Source organism: Dromaius novaehollandiae, chromosome 3, assembly GCF_036370855.1.
Source record: "Dromaius novaehollandiae isolate bDroNov1 chromosome 3, bDroNov1.hap1, whole genome shotgun sequence".
NCBI classification, from domain to species: domain Eukaryota; kingdom Metazoa; phylum Chordata; class Aves; order Casuariiformes; family Dromaiidae; genus Dromaius; species Dromaius novaehollandiae.
Genome location: NC_088100.1, coordinates 26,510,815 through 26,524,078, shown reverse-complemented (window position 1 = coordinate 26,524,078; position 13,264 = coordinate 26,510,815). Strand labels below are relative to the sequence as shown.

The window sequence follows — 13,264 nt, the reverse complement described above, 5'->3', positions numbered from 1 at the left end:
CTGACTAGAGTGTTGAACTTTTATTCGTGTTTTAAAAACAGTACTGTAGTTTGGACATTTGGTGCCTTCTCAGATGTTTAGTACCTCTTTGTAAGCTGTGCTCGAGACTTGCCTTTTTGCAAGGTCGTTGGCCATGTGGTTTGAATCTAACATGTAACTTATGCAGTGCGTTGTGAACTTTCTATACTGCTAGTAGATTAGTCCTTGGATGGTAACTTCTCTGAAGTTAAGAGAAACACTGAATTAAAATAGAAGATGTGTAACACCTCGGAAGAAGGACATAATTGTCCATAATGTCTTGCAAGTGTCATCTCTCCTCAACGTTCTCCTCCTGCTTTCAACACAGTAGAAGCTGAAGACAGCTGGTAACCAACACATCCCGCCCTTTCACTATCTGTTTAAGCAGCCTTGAAATGAATTGTGCAGGGGAAGAACTAGGTGTTAGTTAATTTAAGACAAGAGTACTATATGAAAAAATACATTAAAAATGTAAGTATTCTAGATTATAACTGTCTTGTCTGTACAGTGGGGGACTCAAGCATTCACAGATGGAAGAAGGGAGAAGGGGTAAACAGACTGGCAGTGACTGGAAGAATGTTAATTAAAATTAATTAGAATGTTACACCCCCACCTCCAAAAAAAATGATATAATGCAAAATAAACAGTGTAAACAAGTACTATGCAAGGAGGGATTTCTGATAATCAAGAAGTTCTTATTTAATGTCCCTCTTGTACTTTCAATCAATGTAAATTTAATTAATAAAATAATGAATGATAAAAATAAGATTTTTATTATTAGTTTACGATTAACTTTCCTTCGATAACCAGCATTGTGCAGGCTTACATGGCTTAATCCTTGCCGGGGCAGAGCCTGAAAAGAATGGCAGACTGCCACGTGCAGCGCCTCACTTGGATGTGTCTGCAGTCTTGGAAGCTTGACTACCCTACGTTCTCCTACAAATGGACCTTGAGCTTGTTTGGAGGTTCTAGCAGGGGAGCGCAGCTACCGTATACCCTTGACCGATGAACGGTACGCCTCTATCGGGGAAGGTCGTCCTCTTCGACCGAGCGCGCAGCTTCGGGAGGGACGCACATGGAGCGGTGAGGGAGGAAGGGGACACCCGCCTAGCCAGCCAGATCAGCCGAATCAACCCTGGCGATCAATGGGGTGACAGATGTCGCAGCCAGATCGCCCTCACATCCGAGAAACTCATCGGTCGCAGCGGTATATAAGGATCATAATATTGTTTACCTTTTTGTTAGGGTTATTCCTCCCTACCTAGAAACGCGATTAAATTTACAATAAGATCTTCTTTCTCTGCCCAAAAAACATGATCTTTTGAAAAGTATATCAAATCTACGAAAAATATTATCTATCTTTTTAGTTATGTTTTTCTTCCAGAAGCCTCTGCGGAACATGCAAATTTCAGGCTCCCTATTGGCGGCTGCCGACTCGTCACCGCCCCCCCCGCTGTAAGTGAGGAAGTGGGTGGTGAGGGCGCGGTGATGCGTGCTGGCAGTGAGGCCGGTGGGTGCGCGCGCGTCGCGCTCCGGGGCCCTCGCGCGCGGCGGGCGGGTGGGCGCGGCCCGGCCCGGCCGCGGCGGCGGGAAGCGGGTGGCGCCTCGGGCGGCCGCCGCGGCCCGGCCAGGCCTGCGGCTGCGACGCCTTCGGGCGGGCGGCGGCGGGTTCTCGTTTCCCTTCGTCGCCCGGAGGAGTAAGTTGAAGGCCGCGCTGCGTTTTGCTCGCTGACAGAGCATCTTGCCTGGAAGCGGCGTTGCCGACTCGAGGCGAGGGCTCCTTATTTCGGCTCTGGAAAAGCCCTGCCTGCGCCAGCGTTCCTGCTCTCTCGTGTGGCGGCGTCTCTTGTCCTGCTTTTTGCTCCACCATAGACAATCAACGTGATGGTTTGCTTGATTACACAGTTACTGTTTATATTGTACCTGTGGAGGAGTCGTCGCCAGTGGAAGCGGTTGGAGCCGGTGGCCCGGGAGGCTGTTACCACGCCCATGTTCAGCAGGGGACTTTCCATCCACTGTGCGGGGGGCGGGGGGCGGGGGGGGGGAAGCTCTGTCTTCTCTACCCCCAGGGTGCTGCCTTCCATCAGGTTTCAGTGCACACTTGGACTTCCTTCCTCTTCCAGTGCTGCACGGCAGATGCACCCTTAGGAACCAAAGGGCCACAGCTTGCTTCAAAGCCTGTTGATCCCCACATATTTAAAGGATAAGCATCCATCAGGTCTTTACCTTCTGTTTGCTCTTTGCTGTATTGCTGTCTTAATTGTGGGCCTGGCAAACAGTGAGTTGCCTATCATCTGTGAAGTGCATGTTGGTCTGCCTTGTGTGCATCTCAGAAAGGTGGAGTGAAGTACTGCGACTCTTCTGTCTCATTCCTTTTTTTTAACTTTAAGTTAAAAACCACAGTGGGCTTCCCCCTCCCTTTGTGAATTTGCCTGTATTACATGCAACTTGCATTTTGAAAACATATTTTACATTGTTTCTTATTTTTACTATTTCATTTTGTTTTTTCATGCAGCTTAGGTAGTTCATTCTGATACCTTTTTTTTCAGTCTTCCTCCCCTCCCCCCCCAAGCAATTTTTTATTTTTTAGTGGTGCAGATGCTACTTGGCAATGCTCGTGTTCCCAAAGACTTACCTGAGAAGAGGAGGCCTCTAAGCTGGCTAGAAGGGCTGACCAGCCTTGCTCTTTTGAATTCCTGTGGTCAACTGAAGTCTTTGTGTCTTTATTTTTGTGCCTATTAACTAACAAGCAGATGCATTGCCTAGTGCTACTTCTGTGTTCAAGGTCTTTCAAAGGTTACTTTTTTTTTCCCCTCTGCGTATGAAGGAACTCTTACAGCGTTGTGAACTGGAGGCTATTATTCAAATGCCAACAGACCCTTTCCCAGGGTTAAATTCTTGATTAGAGGAACAAAGAATGTCCCTGCAGAGGAAAAACATTCTCAATTGCAGTGAGGAGCTACTGTTGTGCAGTTCTGTATATGACATACCAGTATGATGAAATTTGATGTTCCCTTGGCTTATGGCTCTACAATGGAATCCAACTCGTGCCGAGACCAAAACACTAGTCTGTATGGAGGAAATAAAAAAAAAAAAAAAAAAAAAAAAGAAAGCCTGCTTTATGAAGTCTTTCAAGAACTATAATTCCTCTCTCAAAGCAGTATTGTAGACTTCAGCAACTTAAAAGTCTATAAAGTTATGCTTAGCAATAAAGATTATTAATAAAAAGAAATAAGACCAGTAGAAGGGTAAACTGTACAGCAATCTGAATGTTTGTATTTTAATCAGGATTCTTACAGAAGAAATTGGTCACTCTTTTGAAATTCTTACTTATCCCAGAGCACCTGCTTATCCTGGATCACCAGAGCTAGAAACAAAAGTGAGAGCTTTTGAAAACACGTTCCCATACTTCATCTAATTATGTGTAGTATTAGTCTTTAGATACTTCTGCATTCTTTGATATAAGACTGTCAGACTTGAAAAACCTGTCTAGTCCCTTTTCCCCTCTTTGATTGAAACATGGCTTTTAGCAGTGATTGTTTTAGAAACTCTAGCACTAGAACTTTTTTTTTTTTTTCCTCCCGAAGGATTTTAACGATTTCTTTAGTGGTGACTTTATTTTCTCAGTTATCTCCTATGTAGCAACTTGATATTTGCTCTTTCTATGTTTTGGGGGTATGAAAAGAATTATGAAACACGATTACTGTGATTCGACTGTGCAACAATAAAACAAAATCAGTTTGGACCAAAACTTTACTGAAATGTTTTGTCTAAAATTAACTTAAATTTCTGTGAGCTACTACTTCAACTTCTGTCAGATTTTCATAATTATTATTAAATTGTTATCTCCATATAAATATTATAGGTGACAAGAAGTTTGAAGACATGGCTGGAAAACCTAAACTTTACTATTTTGATGGAAGAGGCAAAATGGAGTCAGTTCGCTGGTTGTTAGCTGCAGCTGGGGTTGAGGTTTGTTTTAGCATTTTTCATTTTAATCTGCAAGCTTGTCATTGAGGCAGATCACTTAGGTTAGTAGCCAACAGAGAAAAATTATTCAAAATGGCATAGTAAACAGTATTGCCTAGCCCTCCTGTGCGATATGATTCAATATTGCTACTTTTGGTCAACTGCGTTGGGTTAAATTGTCTGTCCAATACCAATTAAACCATGCTTACTCCAGTTCTTATTGCCAGTTTTTTTTCTAGAATTGCCTGTAGCAGCAGCTTCCAAACGCAACAGACCAAGAGGTTTTGCCAGTGCTTCCACCCCTTGTATGCTCTCCTTCAGAGCCAATACCTGAAATGGAAGGAACCATGCTGTATATTCTCTGCCTTGTATAATGCTTAGCAGGTTTGTCTGTTCTTTGAAATGTGACAAGATGCTTATTTCCTTTTCTTCCCTATTCTCTTCTGTCAGTTTGAAGAAGTGTTTCTGAAAACACGAGAACAGTACGAGAAGCTCCTGCAAGGTGAGTCCAGATGAAACCTCAAGAAAAGTGTGAGCAGGCTTTACTCTAGCCTCAGATAAGGTGTGTTTGCTATTGTATTCGGGACTTCCAGAGCAGAGAGGGAAGTAAAACTGAGAGCCCAGAACAGGGGGCTGGTGGTTTGTTTTGTTTTCCCCAGTGTGGACAGGCACAACTGAAGATTAAATGCGTTTCCCAGGCCTTCCAGTTGTTCTGTTCTTGCTTTGTCCACTGATGCCCCTCCTGTTGTTGAAAATTCACTTCAGGTGATTTAAGAACATGTGATTACTTCTGAAAAATGGGCCACAGCATATGTTTTTCTGACTTAGATGTAAAATGACTGGTTAAATGTCATGGTCCCTGAGCATTTACCAAGCGGTATTCGAAATTCTTTTGTCAGAATTCATTGGATCCTCACTGATGAGGAAGGCAGTGTCATACAGTTACCACGTGAATTTTGTTCCCTTCTGTGTGTCCCACCTGGTCCCACGCATTTACCGTGGATTTCAGCAACTTGCAACAGCTTATCCTAAAACTTCATTGAATGTCCTAATTTATCTTTAGATAATTGTTTTAAGGGAGACATTTGTGAATCTGACATTTACTTCAAGTGTGTTTCAAATAATAGAACAGAAATATATTTTTATGTATTTATTTAGAATTAGATGTTCTTTATTTATGTTTTAGAGTCATTATCTCCACAGTATTTCAATATCCATATGAAAGCTGTTGTACGCAGTCCAGACTGCAACTTAGTGAACTTTTTCTAAGAGAGCTTGTTAATCCACAGTAATTCTGCTCTTCAGTTTAATTCGTCTTGCACCATTGTAATTTATTGTTTGCTTGTTTTAAAAAAAGCTTCTTCCCCAGTATAGCATAAGGACTACTCACAGCAAATTCACCAGAAAAGTAAACACCTTTTCCTGAAAGTGACAGGAAATCTGATATGGAGTTATTGGATCCAGCACAATAATGTGTGACTTTCTGTTTCTCGAGATGGAGCCCTGCTTTTTCAGCAAGTGCCAATGGTGGAGATTGATGGGATGAAGATGGTGCAGACTAGAGCCATCCTCAGCTACATAGCAGCAAAGTACAACCTCTATGGGAAGGACCTGAAGGAGAGAACCCTGTACCGTAACAGTACTACTCTTGAATTTATTATAGCAGCTTGGATATATCTAGAATTAATTGTTAACTAGCACACCCAGGGAATCACCTGTATGCCTCAGTGACACACACAACTTCTAGTGAGAGTGACAGGCTACCATTGGAGGCAAGCCAACTGATCTGTTCCAATTAGATTATTTTTATGTAAAGATATTTGATTGAGTGGTTTGCAGTGCTGTAATAAAACATCAGCCTGTAGTTTATTTGGCACCACTTGGACGTGGGATAAAACCCTGAAGGTGAGATTCATCTAGATGACTAAACTAGTTCAGGATTGTCCCGATCCAGTATCGGGGGGGTTGCGTTATGATCCCAAGGACGAGATTAAGACGCTAAAACCGGTCAAATATCGTACAACCTTTTAACTTTATTTTCCACGGAGTGGGGAGAAAAGGTGGGGAAAGGCGAAAGGGAGGAGAGAGAGAGAAAGGGGGAGAGAGAAAGATATCACCACCCGTGGATCCAGCGGCGTCCCGTTGATCCTCTTCACCCTGGGTGTAAATTTTAGCGATGCGCGTGCAGTAATTACAACTCAAACAGGCTCCGACCCTAGGTTCCCGCTGAAAATTTCGGAGCCAAATCAAGGCAATTTAAATAAATAAATTGCACGCTTGTCATTACAGTAATTGCAGCTCGAGTTGGGTGCCTCCGAAGAGGGACCCTGAACAAAGAAATCCCTGGGCAATTATAGCTTTTTCAAATTAAGTTTCCCACCCCTCATGCGGTAGTTCAGACCAATAGTAATTTTGGGGTCTGGGGTCTCCTGCTCCCTATTGGGTCTCATCGTTGTTCCTAGGCAGGCTGCTTTTCTCCCTTATCTTTACTGTTGCGGTTTCTGCTGACAGATGTGTTTTGATTCCTTGGGTCCCACCCTTGTCTCTCAAGGCACAAACGCAAAGAGGTGTTGTTCCAGCAATTAGCACTGCCCCAGCAGTGACAGTAGGTGTTATCCTCCAAGGTCCTGAAGAAGAGGATATAATCCAGACTCCCCTAATTAACACTGTTTCAGCAGTGAGGGGAGGCTTTGTTTCCCAGGGTCCTGGCACCCAAGCAGGCCTCACTTCAAAGCCTTCACATCCTCCCTCCCGGAGTGTGAAGCACAGGAATGCAGACTGCTTGTAACTCCCTTATCTTTCCAGTCTGCACCAGCACTGGGGCCCTTTCTCACTGAACTAGGGAGTGTGGCCTAAGGCTTCAGCAAATTTAGCTACTCGTGCTAAGCAAGTTTTATAAAAGTTGTGCTAAGCGGCAATAATTTACAGTCCAGGTCCCAAAGTTTCTGCCCGATCATGCCCTGGTTTGGCGCAGGCTCGGTGTGTCCCAGGTCGTCGCAGGGAGACCACTTTGGGGGTCGCAGCAGCTCAGTCCTGTTTCCGCCGGGAACAGATGGCTTGTTCGGGGTTATGGTTTGCTTGCACCTTATGTACCAAGAAATGTTTAAGGTAAAAGTTCACTCATCTGTCCGCCACAAGGATGAATCATCTTATGGTGCTATGTGCTTCCCTTTAGTGATTCTGAAGGGATCTATATCAGTATGTGCTATGTGAAGTTAAAGACTTTTAAAGCCTGTACAATCCTGTTGAGAATTAATCCTGGACAGTAGGGCAAGTGAAGCATCAGCAATGCTACAGGTATGAGTGAGACTGAGATTGTGGTTTTTTTTTTGTTGTTTACTTTTTAACTGGAAAAAAATAACTTTCCCTGTGGGAAAAAAAATTCAACTTTTACTACCACAACACAAATCTGACTAAGAAAGTGCTTTGCCTATAAAGGTGCCTTCTTATTGAAGTTGGTGGTGTGTGTTTGTTTGTTTTAGAATTGATATGTATGTAGGAGGAACAGAGGACCTTATGGCCTTTATTATGAGATTTTACTTCTTATCAGCTGAAGATAAAGAGAAGGAACATGCCCATGTAATTCAAGAGGCCACAAGCAGATATTTCCCAGCCTATGAAAAGGTATGTAGGAGCATCATTTCCGTCCATTGCGCTGGAAGGATGACAATGGGAATGCTAGCTATTTTACCAAAAGCAAAGGAAACAGAAAAGAATCAGTACAGTACCTTAGCTCAGGATGTCATATTGTCACCAGGCTGGAGAGATGAGTGGGAGGTCAAAGCAGTATGAGAGAAGAGGTTGTAGGTTAAATGCAGAAATTCCTGAGTAAGAATCTGTGGGCTGAGCAATATCAGCGTTCAGGCTGAAGGATCCAAATATCCCTTTAGACTTAAAAGTTTGATATAACAAGTATATGAGTATGTCTGTATAAAGTCTAAATGGCAACCTCCTGTTTTTTAAGAAAAACTGGATAACTTGCCATTGCAAAGTTACCAAGTCTCAGAGATTCTCAGTGTTTTAAGTTCCCCAGGTAGCTGGAGGAGCAGCTTCTGGCACTGAAGTGTTCTACCCAGAACTGTCTGCTGCATAGGCCATACTGGGATCTTGGTGTCTCTCTGACAGATCCTCTGAGAGAGTGGACCCAACAGGTTCTCTCAGTGCAAGCTTAGCATATACAGACAGGGTGATCTGGCAGAAATACTGTTCCACTGTTTTAAAGATTGAAGGGAGGGCGGTTTCCCACTTAAATGCTAGCTTGTTGGTTAAAACACTAGTCCTAAATATGGTTGCTGGAGTTCAGTTCTCCTCTGCATTCCACTGTGTCCTAGCCAAAAAGCTTTAGATTGATCACATCTCTTTTTACGTTATTTATTTTCCCATTGAAGTTGTAACTATATACAGAAAATTCAGGATTTATTAGTCTGAAAAGGAGAGAAAACCAAGGAGGTATCTAACCCCATAGTTCAGCACTTAGGGTTACCTATGGCTGTTGGAGGAAGGAAGGCTGGGTAAGAGAAACGTTGAGGTTCTAGATCACTGCTATGAGAATTGCTCATAAATATTCTATAAAATGACCAGTGAGTGCAGGAACTGAACCCACATCTCCAAGACTAATATCCCTAGTTGTATGAGAGAGAAAAAGGTCAGAAGAAGAGTAGGCATAGGAAGTATTGTGAAGGAAAGTGTACCTGAGCATTCTGAAAACATCAGCCAGGGCTGAGACTATCCACATCTAAACACTTTCATTTGTAATACTTGTAGGTTTTGAAAGATCATGGACAGGACTTTCTTGCTGGCAACCGTCTTAGCTGGGCAGATGTTCATCTTCTTGAAGCCATTTTAATGGTAGAAGAGAAGAAGTCGGATGTTCTGTCAGCATTTCCTCGATTACAGGTAGCTACGCTAACAACACACTTACATGGCTGGAAACGTAACAAATGGTCTTTCAAAGTCTGTCATGTGTGAATAATTCCATAAAACAAAAATGTTTGTCACTTCTTTCTTTCTAGTACTGTTCTGCCGCCATTAGGAAGAGCTTCCTAATAGGCTTCATCTGGAGAATGCATTCTTTTGTAGAATAATTCCTGTATAGATCTGAAGAAATCTACCGTGCTGACTTCTATCCCATCACTAGTTCTGTGATGCCTTTCAGTAGAAAATATTTTTCAGATCACAAGATGTGATTTGTATAAAGTACACTGAAACAGCAGATAACTGTTTCCACTTCATCCAATATCAGTACAAGAGAGAAGAGGGCTGTTTTATTACTTTTTAAAATAATGAGGTTGGGGTGAAGAGGAGTAAACTTCCTCCATGGCTAAAACTATTTTGTGTCTTATTTCAACAAGCAATTTGTTAATGAATGTGTAATGAAAAGGTGGTTAGGAAGGCTGAAATGAGTATAGAAGCATCATTTACAGAAATCATTAAGAGTCTCTGCTGTTACTGGGGAAACTACTAATGATATCCCTCTCGAACTTCTTGATCAGGAGAGGAAATAGTGCTAAGACCAGAACCAAATTAATCACACTTTGGGGAAGAGATTCTGCTGCTGCTAACCTATTCGGCACTACTGATACCACCCTAAGGATATGGATCCTTGGAAAGAATATTAGCACAATGAAACACAGAAAGCTGGCAGCCCATTCTTCTTCCCTAGTGTTCTTGCCATAGGAGTGGAACTGAAGTTTTTCTGAAGCATTCTGCGTAGGTGAGGATGCTAACATAAACATTCAGTGTCCACACAATGTGTCTTATTTACCTAGAAGTATAAAAAGAAAAAACAAAAAAACCCACCTCCAAAATCATTTGGGTAAATGGTACAATCAGACTCCATCAAGCAATGCTTTTTAAACATGCAACACTTAGACTGCATTTAAATACATGTAACTTTACTTGCAGCAGTGTGGTTAAGCCTTGGTATTTCCTACTTCTTCCTTTGCAATCACTTCAATCACTTACGGCAGTGCTAACACTTGAAGTATGTTCCTTCATAGCATCCCCACAGTTATCGTGCTTTGAGTAAGCACTTACCTGCATGAGCAAGGCAAATAGTGCATAGATGGTGTCTCTTCCAGTATAACCATATTGACTTTTTCCTTTTTGTTCACTTTGAGAGCAGTCCCCTTCTGCTTGGCATGATCTGAAGCCAGCTAAGGAAGTCATTTCACAAGCACAAAGATGCACAAGTTGAGGGGAAAAGTACCACTATGTCAGTTTTGAACTGGCTCGCACAAGCCTTAAGCATAAGACAGTCCTCGGATTGTATTGCAACTAAATAGTGCCCTCTTCAGTTAAATCCTCTGCTTACACAAATCAGTCTTTTTTTTTTTTCTCTTGTGTTACATTCTGATCTTTAAATACCATGTACTTGTTTACTTTTTAGGCATTTAAAGCAAATATAAGCAGCATCCCCACAATCAAGAAATTTCTACAACCAGGAAGCCAGAGAAAACCTGTTCCTGATGAAAAATATGTGGAGACCGTGGGAAGAGTTCTCCGGAAGTACTGATCTGAAAGAAAATTAGTATGGCTGTCTAAAACAACAACTCTGCTTGGCTTAAGAAAACTATCAAGATTGTACGTGTGTAATTAAACTCCACAGGGAAGGTGTAGGGACATTCAGAAAGAGGTTAAACTAACAGTATCTCATGTTCTCTCACACAAAATACAATATGCAAGTATTTTTCATAATACTTTACTGTTAGTCTGTTTTTTCCTTCATTCTTCTTGAGTGTTTTCTAGTAATTTTAAGAGACGGAAATGGCAGCAAGTATACTGTCTTCCTAGGAACTTTCTGGAAGCGAGGGGAAAAGCAAAAGAGAAAGAAGTGTGAGTTGCTGTCTGACAGCTTCAGCACGTTCTGATATATATGAGGACTTTATTCTGAGGTCCAGATCAGATTACAATAAGAAGATGGGTTCTGTTTCAGGCCTTTACTGAATTTTTGGATATAACTGTAGGAAAATGAGACAACTAGCTTTTAAGGAAAGGAGGGAGATGCTTCTCTTTGGACACTAATGACTTGCCTGAAATATCTGCATTGTGCCTTCAAAATTAAGTTGATTCTTAATTCAGCAGAAAAAAAGTACAAAATCTGACTGACAAATATCATTGCTGTGTAATGCTGTAATTGCTGTATTTAGAGGACCTTTCTAATCAATAAACTTCATATTCTTATGTGGTCATGTTGACTTCAGCTTATGAATGGAAGTTGTAGCTTGTAAACTTTATTTTTACTTCTCCTAGAGGATACTTTATGCTTGATATGAAGGGTTTTTTTGTTACCCCACGTGCTATGGGCATATGCATGAAGAGTCATTTCATTTTATTTAGAAACCAGAGAAGAACAGAGATGTGAAGGGGAGATGGGAATTATACCAGGTTTGTGATTGTTTAGTGTCTAAGTTTTAATACTTGCCAAAATAAAAATGTGCTTTTTTCTCTCTCTGTTTTTTGGGTTTTTTGTTCTTTCTGTTTTTTGGTTTTTTTGTTCTTTCTGTTTTCTCGCGGTGTTTTTTCGCGGTGTCCCCCCCCCCCCCCCCCCCCCGCTTTCCCCCTGTAGCATTCACAAACAGAATTTTCAACAGGAGATAAAGCCAGGTTCCATCTGCTGTGATTTTTTTCAACTCCTTTTCCCAGCCGAACTTTCCTTGATATATAGATAGATAAAATAAAAATTTAATCCTTCTGAATTTTACAGTCTTGCAAATAAAATAGGCATAAATCAGTCTCATTCAGAAAACCTCAGTAGAGTGCAAACCAAGTTGTTTCATGAACTGTTATGTATACAGGCAAAGAAGGTAAATGAAGAGTTAGACCTTTACTCGTAAATATCATTAGAAACCATAAATTGTGTAAAGTATTTTGAACATGCTACAAAATAAAAAGAGTATCTTAAAATGTGGTATTTCCAGATTGTATAAATAATATTACATTACCCTTGTTTTGTTGAATCTTTTTACACTGACAGTTGTGTGTAAGATGATTTAAGAGAAGGATAGAATATTTGCTTGTTAAAACTGATGTTAAAATCTGTATTAAGGAAACTACGTGTTATGAAAATTCTGATGATCTCCAGGGAAACACTAACTTCTGGGAGAACAGAACTGTTTTATAAGACAGGAAATGGACTTATAGTCAGAAAAAACTACTTCTCCTTATATGGAAGTATAGATAGATCTGGTATTATAAAAACAGTGACAAAAAAGTCTCATGGGATTTTATTTTTAAACATATGTTTATTTTAAATATTTTTCAAGTGATCAATTTTACTCTTTTATTGCAAACTGCCCCCTACCAAACTACTGTCAGTCCAAATCAGATTAAAATAGGACTGAAAGTTCTGTTTTCCTTCATTACATCCCCTTTTGAAAATATAATAAGCTAACTTCAGATTTAAAGATTCTTCATCAGCCTTAGTTGTAGCAGTGCTCATAAACTTAGAAGGTTCCATAGCACACACCACAAACCAAATAGAGGAAACATACACTCGTACAAGTTACTATCAAAATACAGAAAGTTGTTAGAATACATGAGTTACTTAAAATAAATTTTTCATAATATGGATGAAAACTATTTTTTGGTTGGCCTTGAAGACTTGATCTTGCATATCTCATGCTTATGTAAATCATCTTTTTGACCATGCTGCACTATTTAGTTCAATAAAGGCTAAAGGATCTAAATAATAAGGTTCTGTATACTGACAAGTGCCTTATACTTATTTTAAAGTATTGCAGATTGGAGGGTAGATCTCTATGTAGATTATGCTCCTTTTGGGCATGTCCATACTGATATTTAGGTTTTTCCTTGACATCATTCTGAATTAGTATGAGTCATGTAAGACATCCTTCCCTGCCTGTGGGCTAGCTTGTAGCCTACATGGCGGCTGTTACTGTATTTCTCATGTCCTGAGCACATCACTAAAAGGCATTTGAGGTTCTGTCTCCAGCCCCTCTAGGAATAAGTCTGTGGACCGTTCAGCAATGTCTGTGCTAGGAAGTAAAATTGGCCTGGGATTGTTCTCTGGCCTGGCAGCCAATTGGTATGGTGAAGCTCTAAGCAGCCAAACTTACTCCCCAAGACAGGGCGCCACATCTGAATTACTTATTGGGAATGATCCCTTCCCCAAACGCAGTGTCTGAGCACCATCTAGGACACGGCTAGTTGGCACAGGCCAGAACTGTTAGGAATGCCACTAAAACTTTACCTACACAGAGAGTCACGTGCCAGTGCTAGCATCTGTGCACACTGGCTTTTTTTTTGGATTACTAGC

The 13,264-nt window shown here is 41.1% G+C and overlaps 1 protein-coding gene across 4 annotated transcripts; it reads left to right on the top strand.

Moving 5' to 3' along the window:
- The first annotated feature begins 1,469 nt into the window (after positions 1-1,469).
- LOC112984887 (glutathione S-transferase 3-like) lies at positions 1,470-11,435 on the top strand. Of its 4 annotated transcripts, XM_064508565.1 has the most exons (8): positions 1,512-1,528; positions 3,307-3,397; positions 3,884-3,990; positions 4,438-4,489; positions 5,483-5,615; positions 7,470-7,611; positions 8,752-8,883; positions 10,376-11,435. In XM_064508565.1, exons 3-8 carry the CDS (start codon positions 3,904-3,906, stop codon positions 10,499-10,501), a joined length of 672 nt encoding a protein of 223 aa, XP_064364635.1. In that variant the 5' UTR covers positions 1,512-1,528; positions 3,307-3,397; positions 3,884-3,903; the 3' UTR covers positions 10,502-11,435. The 4 variants fall into 4 exon arrangements, with proteins under 4 accessions (XP_025958860.2, XP_064364635.1, XP_025958863.2 ...); XM_026103075.2 differs by lacking the exon at positions 3,307-3,397 and having other exon boundaries at positions 1,470-1,528; XM_026103078.2 differs by lacking the exons at positions 1,512-1,528; positions 3,307-3,397 and adding an exon at positions 1,563-1,715.
- The last annotated feature ends 1,829 nt before the right edge of the window (positions 11,436-13,264 follow it).

Bases quoted from the DNA above. Each gene is read 5' to 3' on its own strand.
- LOC112984887 (XM_026103075.2), top strand. From the start codon at position 1,507: ATGCGTGCTGGCAGTGAGGCCG. The intron at 3,991-4,437 runs GTTTGTTTTAGC...CTCTTCTGTCAG, and splicing joins TAGCTGCAGCTGGGGTTGAG to TTTGAAGAAGTGTTTCTGAA. The intron at 4,490-5,482 runs GTGAGTCCAGAT...CTGTTTCTCGAG, and splicing joins GTACGAGAAGCTCCTGCAAG to ATGGAGCCCTGCTTTTTCAG.